This window comes from Salvelinus alpinus, chromosome 15 (genome assembly GCF_045679555.1).
Source record: "Salvelinus alpinus chromosome 15, SLU_Salpinus.1, whole genome shotgun sequence".
NCBI lineage: Eukaryota > Metazoa > Chordata > Actinopteri > Salmoniformes > Salmonidae > Salvelinus > Salvelinus alpinus.
Window position 1 is genome coordinate 21,585,002 of NC_092100.1, and position 24,657 is coordinate 21,609,658.

At 44.7% G+C, this 24,657-nt stretch overlaps 1 protein-coding gene across 2 annotated transcripts in view; it reads right to left on the reverse strand.

Annotated features, from left to right (window-relative positions):
• LOC139539712 (neurocan core protein-like) overlaps positions 1 to 24,657 on the reverse strand; it is a 244,690-nt gene that overhangs the window by 111,984 nt on the left and 108,049 nt on the right. For both annotated transcript variants that reach the window (XM_071342907.1, XM_071342908.1), the window contains one exon: positions 18,710 to 19,945. In XM_071342907.1, the coding sequence (XP_071199008.1) occupies positions 18,710 to 19,945 (1,236 nt within the window). The remainder of the gene's footprint in view (positions 1 to 18,709; positions 19,946 to 24,657) is intronic.

Genomic DNA, 24,657 nt, shown 5'->3' on the forward strand with positions numbered 1-24,657 from the left:
CTTGGGTCAAACTTTTCGTGTAGCCTTCCACAAGCTTCCCACAATAAGTTGGGTGAATTTTGGCCCATTCCTCCTGACAAAGCTGGTGTAACTGAGTCAGGCTTGTAGGCCTCCTTGCTCGCACATGCTTTTTCAGTTCTGCTCACACATTTTCTATAGGTTTGAGGTCAGGGCTTTGTGATGGCCACTCCAATACCTTGACTTTGTTGTCCTTAAGCCATTTGACACAACTTTGGAAGTATGCTTTGGGCCATTGTCCATTTGGAAGACCCATTTGCGACCAAGCTTTAACTTCCTGACTGATGTCTTGAGATGTTGCTTCAATATATCCACATCTATTTTGTGAAGTGCACCAGTCCCTCCTGCAGCAAAGCACCCCCACAACATGGTGCTGCCACCCCCGTGCTTCACGGTTGGGATGGTGTTCTTCGGCTTGCAAGCATCCCTCTTTTCCTCCAAACATAACGATGGTCATTATGGCCAAACAGTTGTGTTTTTGTTTCATCAGACCAGAGGACATTTCTTCAAAAAGTACGATCTTTGTCCCCATTTGCAGTTGCAAACCCGTAGTCTGGCTTCTTTTATGGCGGTTTTGGAGCAGTGGCTTCTTCCTTGCTGAGCGGCCTTTCAGGTTATGTCAATATAGGACTCGTTTTACTGTGGATATAATTACATTTGTACCTATTTCCTCCAGCATCTTCACAAGATGTTTTGCTGTTGTTCTGGGATTGATTCGCACTTCACGCACCAAAGCACGTTCCTCTCTAGGAGACAGAGCGCGTCTCTTTCCTGAGCGGTATGACGGTTGCGTGGTCCAAAGGTGTTTATACTTGCATACTATTGTTTGTACAGATGAACGTTGTACCTTCAGGTGTTTGGAAATTGCTCCCAAGGAAGAACCAGACTTGTGGAGGTCTGCAATTTATTTTCTGAGGTCTTTGCTGATTTCTCTTGATTTTCCCATGATGTCAAGCAAAGAGGCACTGAGTTTGAAGGTAGGCCTTGAAATACATCCACAGGTGCACCTCCAATTGACTCAAATTATGTCAATTAGCCTATCAGAAGCTTCTAAAGCCATTACATAATTTTCAGGTGTTTTCCAAGCACAGTCAACTTAGTGTATGTAAACTTCTGACCCACTGGAATTGTGATACAGTGAATTATGAGTGAAATAATCTGTCTGTAAACAATTGTTGGAAAAAGTACATGCACAAAGTAGATGTCTGAACCGAGTTGCTAAAACTATAGTTTGTTAACAAGAAATGTGTTGAGTGGTTGAAAAAAATAGTTTTAATGACTCCAACCTAAGTGTAAGTAAACTTCCGACTTCAACTGTATGTGAGAGAGTCTTAATGTGTGTGTGTGTGTGTGTGTGTGTGTGTGTGTGTGTGTGTGTGTGTGTGTGTGTGTGTGTGTGTGTGTGTGTGTGTGTGTGTGTGTGTGTGTGTGTGTGTGTGTGTGTGTGTGTGTGTGTGTGTATGAGTCACAGTGTATGTGTGTGTATGTGAGAGAGTCGTAATGTGTGTGTATGTGTGAGTCACAGTGTGTGTGTGTGTGTGTGTTTGTGTGTGTGAGAGAGAGAGAGTCATAATGTGTGTGTGTGTGAGTCACAGTGTATGTGTGTGTATGTGAGAGAGTTGTAATGTGTGTGTGTGTGTGTGTGTGTGGGGGTGTGTGTGTGTGTGTGTGTGAGACAGTCCTAATGTGTGTGTGTGTGTGAGAGAGAGAGAGTGCCTTCGTGCCTGTATTTCTGTGTATGCTTGTGTGAGTGTGAATCTAACTCGCTCCAGACTGGTGAGATATAGAGGTGAGTGTGTGTAACATTTCCTGAGAAGCTGAGGGATAGCCTCCTACCCCCTCCTGTGCTGCAGCCACTGATACACTATTCTGAGGTGATAACAATGTGAGTGCTGGCTTTGAAAATATATCAAAGGGATTGGAGAGAAGGAGACAAGCCATTACAGTGTGGGGGTTTTCATTTCTTAAATCAACAGCTAAAAGAATACAGTACGTGATCGGCAAGCATACACAGCTCATCTGAGAAGCTAATCAAATAAATATGATGTAACCGACTGGAGAAAAGAACACACACTCACGAACACACACAGACCACACACTCACAATAAATAAACGCTTGCACACACACATTATCATAGTCACATCATACCTGGCCCCCCATAATTGTTCCCCACACACACCCCCCAACATGCATTACAGCAGTGGTGCAATCTTAGAAAAAAGGGTTCCAAAAGGATTCTTCGGCTGTCCCCATAGGAGAACCCTTTTTGGTTCCATGTAGAACCATCTCCAGAAAGGGGCTTCAAACCCAAAAAGGTTCTACCTGGAAACAAAAAGGGTTCTTCAAAGGGTTCTCCTATGGAGCCAGCTGAAGAACCCTTTAAGGGTCTCGATAGCACCTTTTTCTCTAACATGCTGATCAGACCACTCGCGTTGCAAAATAAATTTAAACATACATGTTATTCAATTATTGCACCCACACTGCTCACGCGCGCCAACGAGCGTCTGTGTTGCCAAGCACTAAAATAGAAGTCAGTTCTATTTGTGACGCTGAGCGCAGTGCAAGTCCTGCATCTCCCATCTCCTCATTGGTTTATAGAAGCAGATACCCATGTGCCATCTCCTCATTGGTTATACCCACGTGGGTGATTGAAAGATGAACTGAGTTCGGTCGGTCGTTGCGGTAACTATGAAAGTTAGATGCCAATCGCCATATAAAGTCCAAAGAAGAAAAAGCTTGGAAGAAGGAGAGATGACTAGAAACGATTCGGTTGACCGTTTTATGTGTGGATTAATTGTCGGAGTAGAGGGCCTTCAGGTATAAACATTACAACTCAATGTTTATATCCCAGGACAAATTAGCTTGCAACAAACAGCAAGCTAGCTAAATAGGACAAATTAGCTAGCAACTGCAAGCTAGCTAGCTAAATTGCCATAAATGTTTAATGCTTTTCGACCTGTTGTCACGGCCGTCTAAAGAACTAGACCAAAGCGCAGCGTACATATTCCTTTTTATTAGGATGACGCCGACAAAAACAATAAACAATACAAAAAACGACCGTGAAGCTTAAGGCAATAGTGCCACAAACAAAGTTAACTTCCCACAACTAAAGGAGGGAAAAGGGCTACCTAAGTATGGTTCCCAATCAGAGACAACGATAGACAGCTGTCCCTGATTGAGAACCATACCCGGCTAAAACATAGAAATACAAAATCATAGAAAAACAAAACATAGGATGCCCACCCCAAATCACACCCTGACCAAACCAAATAGAGACATAAAAAGGCTCTCTAAGGTCAGGGCGTGACACCTGTCCCCAGATTAATGTCATTGGTTCAGAGTTTGTTTTGATATTTTAACCTTCGTGTCGTGATTGCGTTTGGTGTGGGAGGACAAAATCAATTTGCGCACGATCGCGGCTGGTTTGGGTATGGCGTAAGAGTGTGGGCAGAGATATTAGCCATAAGAGGCCAGTATGAGTGTGACATTGTGCTCTCTCTGCAGAGGGATGTTTGCGCCTCCTGTCTCCCTCTCCTGTCTCCCTTCCCCGTTTCTCTTCTTTCTCCCTCTCCTGTCTCCCTCTGCTGTCTCTCTCTCCTGACTCCCTCTCCTGACTCCCTCTCCTGTCTCCCCCACCTGTCTCCCTCTCCTGTCTCCTGTCTCCTACTCCTGTCTCCCTCTCCTGTCCCTCTCTCTTGTCTCCTCCTCCTGTCTCCCTCTCCTGTCTCCCTCTCCTGTCTCCCTCTCCTGTCTCCCTTTCCTGTCTCTCTATCCTGTCTCCCTCTCCTGTCTCCCTCTCCTGTCTCTCTCTCCTGTCTCCCTCTCCTTTCTCCCTTTCCTGTCTCCCTGTCCTTTCTCCCTTTCCTGTCTCCCTCTCCTGTCTCCCTTTCCTGTATCTTTTCACCACAATTAGTCTTCATGGAGGCAGCCAGTGACAGGCAGTGTTTTAATGAGCTAGGCGTGTCCGGGGGAGACAGCGGCTAGCCTAGTGCTGCAGCTGTCCATTGTGTCTGCTCCAATGCAGACGCTAATAAACCCACTGACAGCCCAGAGGACACAGTGCTGTTGTCTTGTCCTGACCTATAGCCAAGCTACTGGGGGAGGTTAGTGTGAATTGAAATTCTCAGGCTGGCTGGCATTCTAGTTGTGTTCTGATCCACAGCAAGGGCAGTGTATGCTAGAGTACTCAGTAGTACTGTTCCAACATTTATGGTATACAGTATATCAATTCAGACAACATCAGTGTCTATTATCTACATTGGAACTGTGGATGACCCATTAAGTTATCACTGGTTCGTTACATTTCTTTGGCTGTGTGTCTGGTGTTGTTTAGTTTCAACACCATGACTGTGCTATTAGAGCGGAAGAGAAATGGGCACCTCTCTAGGCTCAGATGGTTGTGTGTTAGTGTGTGTGTGTGTGTGCTATGTGTACAAGTGCTGCAGGTCCTGGGCTGGGTAAGTAATGAGGCTGGTGTTGAGTGAAACAGAGAAGGTAAATAAATGACCGTTGTGACTCACAGTCTTTCAGGGGGAGCTCAGCAGATACGGCAGTTAGCCCTGCTTTCACTAGTGCTACTTCAAACCCATTTTCCCTGCATGGAACCAAAACTGAACTGACCCTCTTAGAATATGAAAGAGCCTTTATATCCAACCAGATCTGTAGACAGTCAGCCACAGGGAGAATTTCAACTACATTATTTCAGCAAGAAACAAAAACAGAAACAGAACTGCAACCTCTATTGAGGTAGAAGATCATGAAAAACTCTCTAAAGAGTGAAAACATGTAGCTTACTAATTTGTACTCTCCCGGCGATGAATTGTCTGGAGTAGTAGTGCTCCATGCTACAGTACAGAAAGAGAAACCAAGGCAGGTCTGGTTTCCAGGAAGTGGGAATTGATTCAATTCTCACACAATTAGACTTATCACACCCAAATGGGATTGTGCTGCTCGCATTGTGCTGCTCACATTGTGCTGCTCGCATTAAGACAATACATACAGTATGAGCATTATTAATAGATCAAACACACACACTTACGCAGACGCACGTACACACACACACACACACACACACACACACACACACACACACACACACACACACACACACACACACACACACACACACACACACACACACACACACACACACACACACACACACACACACACACACACACACATACCATCCTCCATCACCGTGGGAGTTACTGAACCTTGTAATAGCTTTTCCAGAGACAAGGATCATGGGGTCTGCCTGTTCAAGTGCACCTCTATACGCAAGATAAGCCATTGCCTATACATAGCAACACAGCTGGGTCTTAAACTTTAATGCCTCACTGGAGAAAATGTACTGAACTACAAATATCTCTCACAGTAACAGGTTTTAGGATGACTACATTTAAACAGCGACGGTCGGGGGAAATATAAAAATAACAGTCACCATGACAACCTGGTCAACCACAACCTGAAAAATGACTCACCTATTAATATTAGGTCAGTTTCCTGGACAAAGATTAAAGCTACTGGACTAAATAGCATGCTCAAAGGAGAATCTCTATTGAAAGTGCATTATAGTGTAGAACCAAGCTTACAACTGACTCCTACACTTGTACATCTAGCTATGATAATATCTGTCTTACTCTAACGTGTTTCCACTGCTTAGTATGCTGCTGCAGTAGACATGCATAAATGTATAAACTCAACTCAAACTCAAACCAAACATGCTGCTATAACCTGTACCATCCCACAGTAAATGACCTGGGGTCAGTAAGTACACATTTCCATCTCCCCATTGACACTGCAGGGAGGGCGGCAGGCGTATGATCCACTGTATCACCATGTCCTCAAACAGACACTTCACTCAGTCTCTGCTATATAGATAGCACTTCTCTTTCTTCCCTGTGGTGAAGACCCAATGCAATCTTAGCACACTCCAATAAGAGTGATTTAGAGGTTGCCAGGTTGTTGCCGGGTACCTGCTGCACAGAGATGATAGAGATAGAGAGAGGGGGGCGGGGTGGAGAGAGAGAGAGAGAGACAGAGAGAGAGAGACAGATAGAGGAGGGGCGGGGTAGAGACAGAGAGAGAGACAGAGACAGATAGACAGATAGAGAGGGGGTGGAGACAGTGAGAGAGAGAGACAGAGAGATAGATAAACAGAATGGAGACAGAGACAGATAGACTGACAGACAGATAGAGAGGGGGGTGGGGCGGGGTGGAGACAGAGACAGATAGACTGACAGACAGATAGAGAGGGGGGTGGGGCGGGGTGGAGACAGAGACAGATAGACTGACAGACAGATAGAGAGGGGGGTGGGGCGGGGTGGAGACAGAGACAGATAGACTGACAGACAGATAGAGAGGGGGGTGGGGCGGGGTGGAGACAGAGACAGATAGACTGACAGACAGATAGAGAGGGGGGTGGGGCGGGGTGGAGACAGAGACAGATAGACTGACAGACAGATAGAGAGGGGGGTGGGGCGGGGTGGAGACAGAGACAGATAGACTGACAGACAGATAGAGAGGGGGGTGGGGCGGGGTGGAGACAGAGACAGATAGACTGACAGACAGATAGAGAGGGGGGTGGGGCGGGGTGGAGACAGAGACAGATAGACTGACAGACAGATAGAGAGGGGGGTGGGGCGGGGTGGAGACAGAGACAGATAGACTGACAGACAGATAGAGAGGGGGGTGGGGCGGGGTGGAGACAGATAGACTGACAGACAGATAGAGAGGGGGGTGGGGCGGGGTGACAGAGACAGAGACACTTTACTCAGTGTCTGCAATATAGATAGCACTTCTCTTTCCTCTCTGTGGTGAAGACCCAAAGCAACACAATCCAATATGCCATCTCTATTTAGAACAAAAGTAAGCTAAAATACCCACAGTCATCAAGCTAGGTAAGAGATCATTATTAAATATGTTAAAGTGATTAATAAGACTGAACTAGATCAAAGGTAACTCAATAATAAATATTATGTTGCACCTTTAACTAACAGACTAACAAATGAACAACTCTTGAAAAAATACAAAGACTTTTCAGCCAGACCGACCAGCCAGCCCCAGCCGTCTGCATGACCGACCCCCACCAGTCTAGTCAATAACTCCAACACAATTTCCTTCCCAGTTCCCACCTTGAATTTGTTTAATTCCGAAGGGAAAGGTTTGGAAACCAATTTTTTTACAGAAAACCCCACATACACCTGAAATATACTACATTAACACACAGAAACAGCAAATCCTTCAGATAATTAATCTAATAGGACTAATAGTACTGTAGAGCTATTTTTATTTGCACACAATATAGCTGGGTCGCCCCATCCTGCCCCTAGGCGTTCACCACCCTGCAGAACCCCAATCCAACACACCCCACTCAGCTTTAGGATCTTAGTGAAACATGAATTTATTGATTTTGGGCGTTTTAGGCCAAGGTCAGACTGACAACCCACAGACCCCCAGGGCCAGGACTGAGCATCTCAGCAGCTAGGGATTGCCTAAATAGGTAGCTCCCCTGACATGGACATGTTTTCAATACAGACACTTTAAGTCATACAGTATTCCATATAAGGCATCCAGACCTTATGAAAGTTGCCCAGTATACCCTTAATCTTGTTAGAAATCAAATCTAGTGATACATAACTTGACATTGTGGGAGGATATCCAACCTTCCAATGAATGGCAATGCATTTCTTAGCTGCTATAAATGCTTGGTAACACAGTTTCTTCAGATAACAGTCACCAGTTTCAACATTTCCAAGCAAACAAAAACAAAGAGAAGGGAGAATCTGTAGACATGCTGAGATAAAAGAACATACTCTTTGTCAGAATTCAGTCAGCCTTCACAAGACCATAACATAGCAAATATGTCATCTTGTGTTTTACACCTCCAGCAGAGGAATTACATGTCTGAGTGCATGATGTTCTGTTTCACTGGCATATAGTACGTTCTATAGATGGTCTTAAACTGCAGTAATTTATGTCTGCTATTATATGAATATGACTGGGCATTCCAACATATCTGTATCCATTCATCATCATCAATAGTGTCTCCCAGGTCTTCCTCACATTTTGTTTGACATGTTTTGGGTCCACGGGAAAAGCCTCTCTCAACCCTTGATACAGTTTGGAAATGAACTTTGGAGATTTGTCAGACTTCCTTAAAATAGCATCTGGCTTGTCCAGTGTTTGCTGCACAGAGCGAATAAAGTGTTGTATCTGCAGATATTCACCTCAGCTCCGTCAAATACTGGTCTTCCCTGCTGGGACCCCTGTCACCATCTGATGCTGCTAAGACATGATGAACAGTGTTGTGTACTGACTGCACTAGAGGGCTGCATTCCCAAGGGATGCCTGCAGGACCTGCTTAACCAATGTGATTCGAAGTGCAATCAAAAAATGTAATCATCATTGAAAAGGAAAAGGCACAACGCCCACATAGGTTAGGCTACTATGGTGAGTGAGCGTTGCGCCTTTTCATTTTCAGTAAGTTGATTACCCATTTATTTGTCTCTGCCTGTAAATCGTCCTCCTAAAAGGTAGGCTATATCCTGTATGCAAAACGTAGCAAGTGTTGCTGTCATCATTCTTGCTGCTCCAAGTTCATTAGCCATACCTGCGAGATCAGGTGTGCATGTGGTCTCAATGAAATAGAGTAGGCTATAGCCTACACATGGTTGGAGAAGCATGGGGCAGTTATCTTTCCAAGGAAATGTACTTCCTAAAAACTTTACTAAATTGCCTAGAAACAGGCCTAAATATTGATCACCTTTCATTTGCGTCAACCTCACCTCTAACTCTCAACATTGTGCACGCACGCACGCACGCACGCACGCACGCACGCACGCACACACACACACACACACACACACACACACACACACACACACACACACACACACACACACACACACACACACACACACACACACACACACACACACACACACACACACACACACACACACACACACACACACACACAAAGCTTTATGCCGGACACTTACAATTAGCTCTAGTCCGGAAGCTGGAGACAGCTAAAACCAGGCAACCCTCACCACCCGAGAGCACCTCCTAGAATCACACTAAAATAGTGAGGAGAGGAGCAACAAGCAATATGTCAACTGGCTACTCAATAGAGGCCAATTTAAGAGATCGCGAAACAAGAGTGACGGCCAAATTGGGATATTGTTTCTACAAGAGCACTTTGCAGTGAGCCTAAATACATTGCTTTATCCGAGCTGTCACACTCCATCCTTCCTTATCATCACAAACACATTCTCTACTTTCTCTACTAGCCTATGGTTTGTTTTTCCCCAAAAGCAGAATATTTCAGGTCATCCTATGGTTAGTGTCTGGAGAGCTGCTGCTGACAGCTTTTCTAATAGGAGCTGTAGTGCAACCCCCCTCTTCCCCGTGTATCGCCTGTTCTGTGGGGTAATTCTCTGGGTACTGCCCGGCCCAACAGGCTCCATCATTTCCTCCACAGCCAGATTGCCCTCTCTTGGCAAAACATGATGCGATGTGACTGCAATGAGTTCACTGCCTCCAAACTAACTTGATCGTCTTCTGAAGTGGAGGAAACATCTCAGAACTCACAACTTTCAAAACCAGTTGGGTTCTGTTTCTCCCCCCCAACTAAAAAAGACTATGATTTCATCATCTTCACACACATTAAAAATAAATGGTTCTATATAGTGCCAAATAAGGGTAATTTGGCTTGTAATCACAGCAGATCCATTTTGGTGCTATATGGAACCTTTTTTCAGGTTCTATAAAGAACCATGTTCATAAGGTTCTAAATGGAACCTGTATGGTGCTGTCAAATAACTTTTCCTAAGGTTCTATAAAGAACTATTAAAAAATGGTTCTGCTATGGTTACAATCATTTTGAGGGCTATATACAATAGAATCGTTTTATATGGCTCTTTATAGAACCTCAATCTCAAAGGTTCCTTATAGAACCATACAGGGTTTTTTATTCATGGTTTAATAGACAGGTTGGTTGTTTAGCAACAAAACCAATGCGTGAACGACTATGGGTCAAACAGACAGGGTTAGCTTAGACTGTTGAGAACATTAAACTATATTTCATCTCCAATGTTTATTGAACATTTGTACAATAAACTCTCAAATACATCGTTACAGTTGTTGGTTAGTTAGCTAGTGAATTTTTGCCATATTAGCATACATATGAAAGCAGTCAGAACACCTCAAAACAAGACATGGTATCAAGAACAAGATGAAACTTGCTGAAATGAGTCAAATACAATTCCCCACATGGCAGCTTCTTTTCATTGTTGGTAGCTATCTGGCCATCCAGAATCACAACAACTGACGGACTTCTGCCCCTCACGGACATCTGAGTGCGCTAAGAAAAACGTGCAAAATGACTAATTCAAGGTAGAAAGGAGTTGGAGCACTCATTTTTTTTAGGATTGATTTATTTTCACTTTAATCCATTTGTTTGCTGAAGGGCAAAGTCCCACCTGAACTCCCATCTATAGCCATGTTATATTGTTAAAATTCCATACGTTTTATTATTGTATTTATTAACTAGTTGAATCAGGTGTTCTAGCTCTGGAAGAACTGGGGGTCCCTGAGGAGAGAATTAAGAACTACCGACTTAGTCAACTTTTACAAGACACCGTCACTGGCCATAGTCATACAGTATAACATGTAATAACATAACACAACAGATTAGATCAACTGAAATGACACACTCACTCACGGTTGCACAAAATGAGCTGTGAGCAAACCACGCCACCAAATATTCGAATGATCCGCCACCCCTGCATATAAATGATCACTCAATTGCAAAGAACTATTGAAGAGCTCAAAGGGTTCTTTGGGTCAGTATGGCTCCACATAGAACCATCCCCCTTCCTAAAGAACCCTTGAAGAACCCTCATTTTTTAGTGTGCAGTTAACCTTGAGGTATATCTGGCTGGCTACAGTGCAAATGCAAAACGATTATATCAAGGCTGGATCGTGGACAGTCTCCTTCAAATGTCGACAGGCACACTGTATGCATAAGACAGCAATGGTTCTACGGTTATTTTGACATGGATGCCAGTCCCGAAGTATTATGTGATTGTTCTGTCAGAGAGAAATAAGAGGTGGTGTTAAGAGACAAGAGACAGGATATAGAGAAACAGCTTCTGTGCCTCTGTTTGTTCTTTGTTCTCCCCATGGGGGATATAGATGTGCTGGTGAAATGACACATCAGAGGGCGACGCTGAGTCTCCATGCATAATCAAATAGGACTGAATACTTTAGCCTCTCCTCTGGCTCCGGCTCCGGCTCCATCCAGGTCAGAGCTGTAGCCAGAAGGATCCCATTTTGCAGACGAGGACAAAGCATCTATTAAGGGTATTATATTCCACTGACAGCACTCCGCCTGCAGACCTGCAGCTTCATTTCTTACTTCGAGGGACACAGAGGTGATGTGATTCACAGGTTTATAAAATTCAACACACCCGCGGGGACGCCGGCACTGTAAAAAACAATAAAAAGACTGATATGGTTCTGAACGAAACACATGAAGTCAATGTTACTTTTTAAAAGGATGACATATGGCTCGATAGAGGTCCTTTGCTACTATCGTTTACGGCCATCTAAAACAGAATGACCAGAATAAAAGTGAAGAGAATTGTAGATTAAACAGCCGAAATGTTAAGACAAACAGTGGGGACATTAGATTTAACCTGGTCTGTGGTCTGTGGTTTGTACTCTGCTGTTCTTTCTTCCATAGGGCCAGTTTGTTTCTAGCCCACTGGGACAAATAACATTCATTATCTTCTGTGGAATTACCGATCACTAATTTCAAACACTCACAGGCTAGGAAAGTCCTGCCAGGTAGCCATGCTAGGCTAGGGAAGTGGTGCCAGGTAGCCATGCTAGGCCAAGGAAGTTGTGCCAGGTAGCCATGTTACTGTAGGCTAGGGAAGTCATACCAGGTAGCCATTCTAGGCTAGGTAAGTCATGCTAAGTATCCATGATAGGCTAGGGAAGTGGTGGAAGGTAGCCATGCTATGTTAGGGAAGTAGGCGTAACGCCAGATAGAGACTTAATTAGCTCTACCGTAGCCTGGCTGACACACAGTCGGCCACTATTATGCCTCCGGCCCACTATGATGTTACCATTATGAGGGCCCTAAAGATGTGCAATACTTCTGAATGCAACAGTACAGAACACAGCCAACAATGAACGCAATCCTGATGGATCAAACGCCTACAGCACACAGGGAAACAAGGATCGGGCAATCTCAGTTCTTGTGCGATTGTTATCTCATTTGAACTACAGTACTGTATAGAATGTCTCTGTTATGTCTCACAATGTACTGTACGGAATGTCTCTGTTGTCTCCCAACTGTGCTTTCAAGGGCTTTGAGGAAAAACTCTGTAATATTTGCGAAGACTCCTTTTCTTTTTGAACTATTTCCCCTCTCCAGAACTGTCCGGGGATTCAGTCATTCACAATTTATAATGGGAGCTTGGCTGTACAACCAGCTTAATACAGTTACAGATTTTAAGTCTGCTAATGGTATACTGTTGAAGCTTGAATGAAATTAGTGTGTGTGGGGGGGGGGGGGGTGGTTTAGTCTCTTTCACTGTGGGTTTTGTTTCAAAATGGAATAAAAAAACATCTGTAATCTCACAAAAGTTATTTTGCTTGTATTTAATATGAATATCCTCTTTGTTATGGTTCTATATTTTTTGTTAATTGCATTTTTATTATTAATAAAATCAGTGTGTGACTATTATGTCTTGTGTAACATTTCAAGTGTCATAAATGTGCTTGAAAGGCACTACAAAGAGGGTACTCAGTACTCTGTTATATTACCTTTTTGTGAGTAGCACTTGACTATGGTCCACCAAGGGACCATTTCTCAGAGAAAAGCAATACAGATACTTTAAGAGTATGGAAGGAGTGCCAGTGCTTACACAGCGGAGATAAAGCCATCATGCAAAACGTTGACTGACTGTAAATCCAATATCTTATTTGCAATGCATACTATTCATTAAAAAGGATTTCCTAAAATAAGACAGGATGGTCATCATCCAGATTCGGACTCCATTCCTGTTTAAAGTCACATAAGGAAATCCAGCAGGATCCAAAACCGGGAAGAGCACAATAGTGTATTAGTGAGCGGGCAGTGTCTACATGACCCCAAGAGACACCCACCACTCTCCTCTTCAGCTTATTCTCTCACACTTTGGTTCCTTCCTTAGTTTCCCCTTGTTACTAGGACACAAAAAGCCAATGCTCTGCACAGTCAGCGTAACACTCTTTATCTTCCCCCCCATTATGGAGTACAGATTCCCCAAGGCGCCGCTTTAACAAATCCCCATTCATTAAATATGCAACCGGCGAATAGCGTGTGATTATATCCAGCATGAACGTTTGATATGGAAAATGGCCGAATAAAGGCGAGGAATAGAATAGACTGGACGGAGAGATGGAGAGGCGAAACGAGGGGATGAGATAATGGTAGCGGTTTTGTAGTGAAGCTATCTTAATGGCATTGATGAGTAGTTAGATTCTTGCTGAGGTCAGCTAAGGGCCTTGGGGGCCAGCGTGGGGCCATTGATCCTTGGGTCCTTCAACACCAAGGGCCAAAGAGGCTTTCTAAACATTATTACGGAGGGAGATGTAACAATGTCCCAAGGAGTAATACAATACATAAACCTGAAACAGCTGGAGGAGCTAGAGGCTCTCTGAGACAAAAACAGGACTCAGAAGATCAATCTGGGTACAGCATAGCCTATCACAGAGCATGTTTGTGTCGCCCTGATTTGCTTTATCTTGGCCAGGTCGCAGCTGTAAATGAAAACGTGTTCTCAACTGGCCTACCTGGTTAAATAAAGGTGAAATAAATACATTTTTAAAAAACAGGGCAAACAGGGGCCATACAGTATGCCAAGCTGTTTCTCCACCCCCAAAATGTACCACTCCAATCCAGGGCTTCATTGGTTATTAATGTGCGGTGGGCCTGATCCATCTAAGAGCCTGGGAAAAGCTTTAGTCAAGTAGGCTATAATTCACAGAGATCTTGTTTCTTGTCTCCGATTGGTGTTGGTAATTTAAGGGTTCGACAGACAGGCTGCATACTGTAAGCCTCCATCTCCAGCTGCGCTATCACTCTCTGCACATGGGTGCCAAGTTGGGAGTCTCCGTGTCAACTCGCTGTAGGGTTACCTTGGGAAGAATGAAGCAGGTCGTAAACAAGGAGGCGGATAAATGGTGTAAGACTTTGACAGGCCTTTGTGGTGTACTTCAGTATAAAATAATACAGTTCCAACATGTCCAGATACTCTGCCATAATGTCATTGATTACACTTCCTTTAGATTATAAATTATGCAAATGAGGCCTAATAGTAATTAAAGATAAATTCCAATTAAATGTATCCATGTTTACATTAGGCCTACATAGCGCCAAAACCCCCTTCTCTGGAGAATCAACCTGTCCTGATTTCAGTGTGTGTGCTGCGTGCGTGTGTGCACATGTGTAGGTGTACATGTGTGGGCCTAGGGCTCATGGACTACACATACGTGATTCTGCATGTTTATCCCATTGGGAGCTTGCCCTATGTGGGTCCATCTGTATGTGTTTAGCTGGAGGACGTGTGAGGCAGGGAGATGGAGGAGAGGTGAGGAAGTGGAACATAAGTTGACATAAAGAGAGAGACAACAAGGACAGATCTGGTCTGTATTGTTGGGTTCTGGGGACTGTGTTACTGCAGTAGCTAACCATTGATTAAAGAGGATTATTAAGATAGGCATTAAGAGAGGACAAACACTGTCCCCCCTCTCTACACCCTGGGCACTCACTTCTGTCATCATGAAGTGCTAGTTAAGCATCATATCACCTTTACCTTACCTTACCTGACAACCTAGACCCACTTCAATTTCCTTACCGCCCCAATAGATCCATCCACCGACGATGCAATCGCCATTGCATAGAGGAATACCTATGTAAGAATGCTGCTCATTGACTATAGCTCAGCCTTCAACACCATAGTACCCTTCATCACTGCAGCTAGCGACTGGAACGAGCTGCAACAAACACTCAAACTGGACAGTTTTATCTCAATCTCTTCATTAAAAGACTCAATCATGGACACTCTTACTGACTTTGCGTGATGTATTGATGTATGGTCCCGTGTGGCTCAGTTGGTAGAGCATGGCGCTTGCAACGCCAGGGTTGTGGGTTCATTCCCCACGGGGGGACCAGGATGAATATGTATGAACTTTCCAATTTGTAAGTCGCTCTGGATAAGAGCGTCTGCTAAATGACTTAAATGTAAATGTTGTCTCTACCTTTGTGCTGTTGTCTGTGCCCAATAATGTTTGTACCATGTTTTGTGCTGCTACCATGTTGTGTTACTACCATGTTGTTGTCATGTTGTGATGCTACCATGCTGTGTTGTCATGTGTTGCTGCCTCGCTGTGTTGTTGTCTTAGGTCTCTCTTTATGTAGTGTTGTGTTGTCTCTCTTGTCGTGATGTGTGTTTTGTTCTATATTTATATGTTATTTTTATTTTTTAATCTCCTGTCCCTGCAGGAGGTCTTTTGCCTTTTGGTAGGCCGTTGTTGTACATTAGAATTAGTTCTTAACTGACTTGCCTAGTTAAATAAAGGTGAAAAAAATGTATAATAAAGGTGCAGGTCTGAACCCCGCCCTGTGCAACTGGGTCTTGGACTTCCTGACGGGCGGTGAAGGTAGGAACAACACCTCCACTTCTCTGATCCTCAACACATGGGCCCCACAAGGGTGCATGCTCAGCTGCCTTCTCCCTCCAGCCTACAGGGAGGAGGTGAGGCCCCTTGCGGAGTGGTTCCAGGAAAATAACCTCTCCCTCAACGTCAACAAAACGAATGAGCTGATCGTAGACTTCAGGAAACAGCAGAGGGAGCACGCCCCTATCCACATCGACGGGACCGCAGTGGAGAAGGTAAAAAGCTTCAAGTTCTTCAGCGTACGCATCACTGACAATCTGAAATGGTACACCCTCCCAGACAGTGTGGTGAACCTTCAACCTCAGGAGGCTGAAGAAGTTTGGCTTGGCCCCTAAAACCCTTACAGGTGCACCATTGAGAGCATCCTGTCGGGCTGTATCACCGCCTGGTACGGCAACTGCACCGCCCACAACCGCAGGGCTCTTCAGAGGGTGGTGCAGTCTGCCCAACACATCACCGGGGCACAACACACTGCCTGCCCTCCAGGACACCTACAGCACCCAATGTCATAGGAAGGCCAAAAAGATCATCAAGGACATCAACCGCCCGAGCCACGGCCTGTTCTCCCCGCTATCATCCAGAAGGCAAGGACAGTACAGGTACATCAAAGCTGGGACCGAGAGACTGAATAACAGCTTCTATCTCAAGGCTATCAGACTGTTAAATATCCATCACTAGCCGGCTACCACCAGGTTACTCAACCCTGCATCTTAGAGGCTGCTGCCCTATATACATAGACTGTCATGCCCTGATCTGTTTCACCTGTTCCTGTTATTGTCTCCACCCCCTCCAGGAGTCGCTTATTTTCCCGAGTGTATTTATCCCTGTGTTTCCTGTCTCTCTGTGCCAGTTCGTCTTGCATGTTAGTCAAGTCAACCAGCGTGTTTTTCCCGTACTCCTTTTGCTATTCTCTTTTGATAGTCTTCCCGGTTTTGACCCCTGCCTGACTCTGGACAACTTTCCCGCCTGCCTGATCATCCTGCCTGGCCTGACCTTGATTCTGCCTGCCCTTCAGTCCCTATTGGACTCTGAACTGGTTTTGACCCTTTTGCCTGTCCACGACCATTCTCTTGCCTGACCCTATTGGATTAATAAATATTGTAAGACTCCAACCATCTGCCTCCTGTGTCTCCATCTGGATCTCGCCCCGTGTCATGATATAGACATGGAATCACTGACCACTTTAATAATGGAACACTCATCACTTTAATAATGTTTACATACTGCTTTACTCATCTCATGTGTATATACTGTATTCTATTCTACTGTATTTTAGTCAATGCCACTCCGACATTGCTTGTCCTAATATTTATATATTTCTTAATTCCATTCTTTTACTTTCAATTTGTGTGTATTGTTGTGAATTGTTAGATACTACTGCACTGTTGGAGCTAGGAACACAAGCATTTCGCTACACCCGCAATAACATCTGCTAAATATGTGCATGTGACCAATAAAATGTGATTTGATTTGATTTGATCTACCCTCATATTTACCTGCTGGATGTGGTTAGAACAACAATGACTACATACAGTAGTGATAAAGGATGTTTGAGGCATTCCAAGGTATGCAGCTACCAGACGTCAGCATCGCATCATTCGTTCATAGTCATATATTCTACATGGGACATCAGTGTTCCTTTACCAGACGTTAACTTTCCACTGAAATAGGCACTAAATATTTCACCAGAACTTTCTAAGCCGTGAGTCAGCCCTACTGTGTGGATTTCAAACGAGGCCAAGAGAACAAACTCCTCAACCAAGGATGTTATCTTCCCTCCAGCCTTCATGGCAGAGTAAAACATATATGGGTGAGGCTTAAAACCCATTCCCATCAGGGTGAATTAATGTGAACAAGTTAGAGAGGGCGAGCAGCTTGAGTCTCTACACATGCTGTATCATTCTGAACTTGGACGAAGGGCTTCGCTTTGCGAGAGACAGCGGGAGAGAGAGTCAATTACAGCTCGCATCTTCTAGCTTCCGTCAACATTGATTTGCCGGGGCCTAAGATCTCAGCCTCTCACAGCCTGTCTAACTAACCAAGACCCTCTAATTACTACACTAAGGCTGCTTCCATTCTACCAATTCACAGCCCCTCTTTGTTTACAGAAGCACTCTCTGAGGTCCAATAGAGAGGAAGACGGTGGAGAGGAATATATAATAATTGTATAAAACATTAAGAACAACTGCTCTTTCCATGACATAGACTGACCAGGTGAATCCAGGTGAAACCTATGATCCCTTATTGATGTCACCTGTTAAATCCTCTTCAATCAGTGTAGCTGAAGGGGAGGAGACCGGTTAAAGAAGGTTGTTTAAGATTTGAGACAACTGAGACATGGATTGTGTATATGTGCCATTCAGAGGGTGAATCGGCAAGACAAAAGATTTAAGTGCCTTTTAATGAGGTATGGTAGTAGGTGCCAGGTGCACAGGTTTGTGTCAAGAACTGCAACACTGCTGGATTTTTCACACTCAACAGTTTTCCATGTGTATCAAGAATGGTCCACCACCCAAAGGACATCCAGCCAACTTGACATAACTGCGGGAAGCATGGGAGTCAACATGGGCCAGCATCTCTGTGAAATGCTTTCGACACCTTGTAGCCCATGCCATGACAAATTGAGGCTGTTCTGAGGGCAAAAGGGGGGTACAACTCTATATTAGGAAGATGTTCCTAATGTTTGGTACAATCAGTGTATATATATATATATATATAGAGAGAGAGAGAGAGAGAGAGAGAGAGAGAGAGAGAGACGGGAAGAGAGAGAGAGAGAGACGGGAAGAGAGAGAGAGAGAGACAAAGAGCATCTGCAGCATCATGAATTAAATTGATCATGGGGCCTCAGCTCCCCTCCTATGGTTTAGAGGAGTAATGGATTATATAATTACACAGTAGGATTAGATAAAGGCTAATAATGGTGACAATAAAATAGAAAAGGGAAGATACCTGAAGGGTTGAGGCCAAAGCCCCAGCTGGGCACAACGACACCAAAGGTGGTCTTCTCTCTCTTCTCTGACTTCTCTGTGGTCACAGGGGTTTTGTCCTCCTTAGACGTGGGATTCATCCCTCCCAATGGCTTCCATCCTTTTCCCACCACAAATGATTCTGAAACAGCTAACCTGGACTCTTCCTCATGATCGCTGCCCTTCAGAAAGGACAACGCCGTGGTCAGCTGAGTCGAAGCTGCAGTTGTTTGTGGTCCATCTCTGGTCAGAGATGTGGTACTAGCTGTCTCCTCTCTATCTACTGGAATCTGTGCAATGGAGATGGGTGGCTCCTTGGTAGAGGTAGAATCACTGGAGTCTTTTCTCTGGTTGTTTGCTGTGGAAGTTTTAATGGTTGTCAGGGGCTCCATAGAAGCTGCAGGTCTGGAGGTGAACCCAGGTGTGGTGACCTCATTTGGGCTTCGTTGTCTCTCAGTCACCCTGGCTGTATTCAGGCTCTGCTTTCTGATCACAGGGGGGAAGCCATCTTTCTTACTGGAGGTGGTTGGAAGGAAGGTTGGAAGGAGTTTCTCAGTAGGGCGTCGGACATAGACAATCTCTCCCCTGGCCTCCTCAGCGGTTCCCCCCGGGCCCCGGCTGGAGCCAGCAGCAGAGGCAGCAGTAGAAGAGGTGGTGGGCTGGTCCACTAGCTGCCACTGAAACAAAGTGGTGTGTTCCGTCAGAGTCTGGTTCTGGCTCTGGGTCTCGGTAGGTTTCAATCCAGACAGAAGAGGCTTTGTGCTGCTGCTGGCACCGTTGCCTGGGTTCGTGTCACCGTTCGATCCAAAGCCACCTGGAAAGTCGTTCCCTCCTCTCCCGCTTCCCTCTGCCTCTGTCTCTTTGTCCTCTCTCTCCAGGATGGATCGGGGGATGCTGCGGTCCTCATCCTGATCTCTCCCCTCACCAGAGTAGCTCTCTGGGTTGGTAGGAAGGGTCATGACCTCTAGGGGCCCCGCTTTGGCCTCCATGGGCTCCCAGGTGGAATCCTTCCCCATGTAGGCCACGTGTCCCTGTCCCGGGGCCTCCAGCATGGAGCCCTTCATGGCCTTCAGGGCCCATCTCAGCTGGCTGCCTGGGTATGGTTCCGGGGTCCCTAGGGATGAAGCCAACCCACCCTTAAAGCCCTGGAGGGGGCCTCCTGATCCATTCACAGCCTCCACGGCCTTGCTACTCACATCGGGTCCCACTGCTGTGACTCCTGCAGAGTGACAACACACATTCATTAACATAGCATGGGAGGGAAATAGTTTGAATGATTGTAATTAAATGCATGTTTAATTAGCAATCATAACACACTGCCTCCAGTGCAGCAGTCATTATATTTAATTAATTCAAATCCATAGTTTCATTATCTATTTGCCTTTTTCTTTTATTTATCTATTCTGATACAGTATCTATACCCAGATGTAAGACATAGTTACTAGGGTTTAATATGCAAACAGGAAGGGAGTGTAAGTAAGACTTTAAATGGTGATTGGTTGTTGTGTTGCGCCATAGGAAGGCTGGTTATTTATTTATATACCGGAGGCGAACCCTCATTCACGGCAACAATTTTATTTATGTATTTTTTGCTAAATCTGCAAAAAAATATATTAATTTGGATTACTGTTGTCATTCCAATAATGGTGCAGCCTCTTTGTATTCCAGTACAAAGCACAGTAGCAGACCCACACTGCGTACCAGGCCCAACATACACAAAAAAAGAGGATCTGGTTGTAACGGCTGTCGTCTTCCTCCTCGTCTGAGGAGGAGAAGTTTGAAGGATCAGAGGACCAATGTGCAGCGTGGTAATTGTTCATCTTATTTAATGAAGTGAACAACTCAAAATACAAAAAACAACAAAGTGAAAACCGAAACAGTTCTATCTGGTGCAGACACACAAAGACTGAAAACAACCACCCACAAAACCCAACAGAAAACAGGCTACCTAAATATGGTTCCCAATCAGGGACAACGATTGGCAGCTGCCTCTGATTGAGAACCATATCAGGCCAAACACAGAAAACCAACACAGAAATAGAAAACATAGATTACCCACCCAACTCACGCCCTGACCAACTAAAACAAAAGACAAAATAAAGGAACTAAGGTCAGAACGTGACACTGGTAAGGCAATTTCACGCTTTTCTCATTCCATAGAAACTATCATTTTTACACTGTTGCTACTCGCTGTTTATTATCTATGCATAGTCACTTTACAAATTCCCTCGACTGACTTGTACCCCCGCACATTGACTCTGTACCGGTACACCCTGTATATAGCCTTGTTATTGTTATGTCATTTTCAAGAGTTACTTTTTAATAACTTTTTTCACTTTAGTTTATTTAGTAAATATTTTCTTAACTCTATTTCTTGAACTGCATTGTTGGTTAGGGGCTTGTAAGTAAGAATTTCACAGTAAGGTGTTGTATTCAGCGCATGTGACAAATTAAATTTGATTAGATTTGATTTGACTTTACTAGACCAGACACCAAACTACAATCAACGCATTCCTGGGCTAAAACTGACCAAGTGTAAGATAGTAAAGCTTTTTTTTTTTAAACACCACCTTCATTGACTACTGCATATCTACACCCTTGATTATTCAGATTAAGCGCACCCCTATGCTCCTTCTAGCACAGGCTGTTTGTACCTTAATTGGGGAGGATGGGCTTGTGGTAATTGCTGGAATGGAATAGTATCAAACATGTGGTTTCCATCCCAGCCATTATTATGAGCTGTCTTCCTCTCACCAGCCTCCTGTGCTTCTAGGTAATGTACTACACCAGAGTGTATCTACACAATTAATAATTCAGACTAGATGTGGGTTGGTTTTTAGCAGTGAATCTTCTCATAGTATTACCATATTAGGCAGCTAGAGTTCTACTGTAGCTCTACTCAGCAAAGCACAGCTAACTCTCTGGTGTGCAAAGAACCACAGCAGGGCCTCTGGCTGTACTACATAATACAACTAATTACTGTGGGGAGAAACATAGACAAATACTGTATGTCCACATATGAAATATTAAATCAATACTAAATGATTCAGGGATCTGCATGTTGCCTCCACCCCCTATGTGCTACAGTATGTGAGCACAGGTTCAACATAAGAGCTGTAGATGGTGTAATTGTCCAATTAATAATGTGAATAGCTAATTAACCACTTTGCCTTCACATAATGATGAGATATTGAGTGATTAAATTAATTAATCAAGACTAATTATCTATTCTAATGGCTGATATAAGAAATACAAATATTTCATGCGCGGTCTAGTATTTCGATGTGCGTACTTCACTGCTATCTTTTGTTGTGAGTTTTGACTTAAAGTCAACACATAAAAATCCTGCAAAACAAATGTTGTCATACCGTGATAAACTGCCCACAAATGACTAAATCAAGGCAAGTCAATGATGTGCTCCATTGTGTGTTTTCAGTGACAGCGGTGCGGTAAATCAGCTGTATATGTCTCTTTCTGGGGTAAACAAGTGGAGTCGAACCCTCCAGTCACACAGCATAATGGGAGAGGAGTCGAACCCTCCAGTCACACAGCATAATGGGAGAGGAGTCGAACCCTCCAGTCACGCAGCATAATGGGAGAGGAGTTGAAGCCTCCAGTCACACAGCATAATGGGAGAGGAGTCGAACCCTCCAGTCACACAGCATAATGGGAGAGGAGTTGAACCCTCCAGTCACACAGCATAATGGGAGGGTAGTTGAACCCTCCAGTCACACAGCATAATGGGAGAGGAGTCGAACCCTCCAGTCACACAGCATAATGGGAGAGGTGTCGAACCCTCCAGTCACACAGCATAATGGGAGAGGAGTTGAACCCTCCAGTCACACAGCATAATGGGAGAGGAGTTGAACCCTCCAGTCACACAGCATAATGGGAGAGGAGTTGAACCCTCCAGTCACACAGCATAATGGGAGAGGAGTTGAAGCCTCCAGTCACACAGCATAATGGGAGATGAGTTGAACCCTCCAGTCACACAGCATAATGGGAGAGGGGTTGAACCCTCCAGTCACACAGCATAATGGGAGAGGAGTCAAACCCTCCAGTCACACAGCATGATGGGAGAGGAGTTGAACCCTCCAGTCACACAGCATAATGGGAGAGGAGTCGAACCCTCCAGTCACACAGCATAATGGGAGAGGAGTCGAACCCTCCAGTCACACAGCATAATGGGAGAGGTGTCGAACCCTCCAGTCACACAGCATAATGGGAGAGGAGTTGAACCCTCCAGTCACACAGCATAATGGGAGAGGAGTTGAACCCTCCAGTCACACAGCATAATGGGAGAGGAGTTGAAGCCTCCAGTCACACAGCATAATGGGAGATGAGTTGAACCCTCCAGTCACACAGCATAATGGGAGAGGGGTTGAACCCTCCAGTCACACAGCATAATGGGAGAGGAGTCGAACCCTCCAGTCACACAGCATAATGGGAGAGGAGTTGAACCCTCCAGTCACACAGCATAATGGGAGAGGAGTCGAACCCTCCAGTCACACAGCATAATGGGAGAGGAGTCGAACCCTCCAGTCACACAGCATAATGGGAGAGGAGTCGAACCCTCCAGTCACACAGCATAATGGGAGAGGAGTTGAAGCCTCCAGTCACACAGCATAATGGGAGAGGGGTTGAACCCTCCAGTCACACAGCATAATGGGAGAGGAGTTGAACCCTCCAGTCACACAGCATATTGGGAGAGGAGTCGAACCCTCCAGTCACACAGCATAATGGGAGAGGAGTTGAAGCCTCCCCAGGACACAGTGTACTAGTGCAGCCTCAGCACTTCTGTTATAAGATACGGCATCTAACAAACACACACACACACGCACACACACACACACAAGGACACACATACATATGCGAGCTAGCACACACACACACACACACACACACATCCTCAGTACTATACTGATGTAAGATATGGCATTTAATAAAGACGACTGGGAAAAGTTATTGTGTGGCATGTGAATCATGTCGCACATCTATCTGGAGTGGCGTGATGTTTCATCAAAGATTTATTCCCACGATGCTTTGCTAAGACTGTGTGGGGAAATGGGGAAACATGCATTTCTTTGATTGAGGTGTCAAGATTCACATGCAATGTTTTTCCTGCCAATCATAAAAATAAAAATGGCAGAATCGATAATGTAGATTACCTAGAGCAAGCAACAGCCTGCGGCGCTCGATAACATAGTTTATATCTGGCGAGTGATGCCACTTTAAGAGGAAACATTAATTCAACAACTTCCTGTAAAAAATGTAATAAAAAACATCTCAAAAGCCCCTTCCAAATGCATCCTCCTCTCTTCTTTTTCATCCTTCGCGTTTTCCATCCCCTCATCATTGCCATGGTGATAATGACCGCCTACGCTCACCCAGGGCCGACGTAATTGGGGGAGACGTGAATGCTGGCGAGCAAGGCAAGGAACACCTAGCCAGCCCTGCATTAATTGGAAAGAGGCTGAGAATAATGTACGCAGACTAAAGCTAGATTTTCACCCTGCGTAAAACATTAATGCCTTGGGTTTGGAGTTTTGGTTTCAGGGAGGATAGCAACAGTTTTTGTATCCAATGAAGCCCAGTGTCACGATCGTCTTGACTTTGAATGGAGGACCAAAACGCAGCGTGTGAAAAATAAGACATCTTCTTTTAATGAAGGAAAAAACAAACACTTACAAAATTAACAAAACAAAAACAGATCAACTGAGTTCTATGTATTCACACCGGTGAGCCAAACACATTGCTGCAGCACTGACTCTGGCTCTCTGAGTTTTTGCTTTGGCCGGCCTCATTCTCTGCTTTCATTTTCCTCTTTGCACTGCTGGAAGCTGGCTTAGTGATGGCTCTGGACCTAAGATGAAAGATTGCGCCGACAGAGAAGGTCGACATCTCACGAGCTCCAACCCGACTTTGTTATTT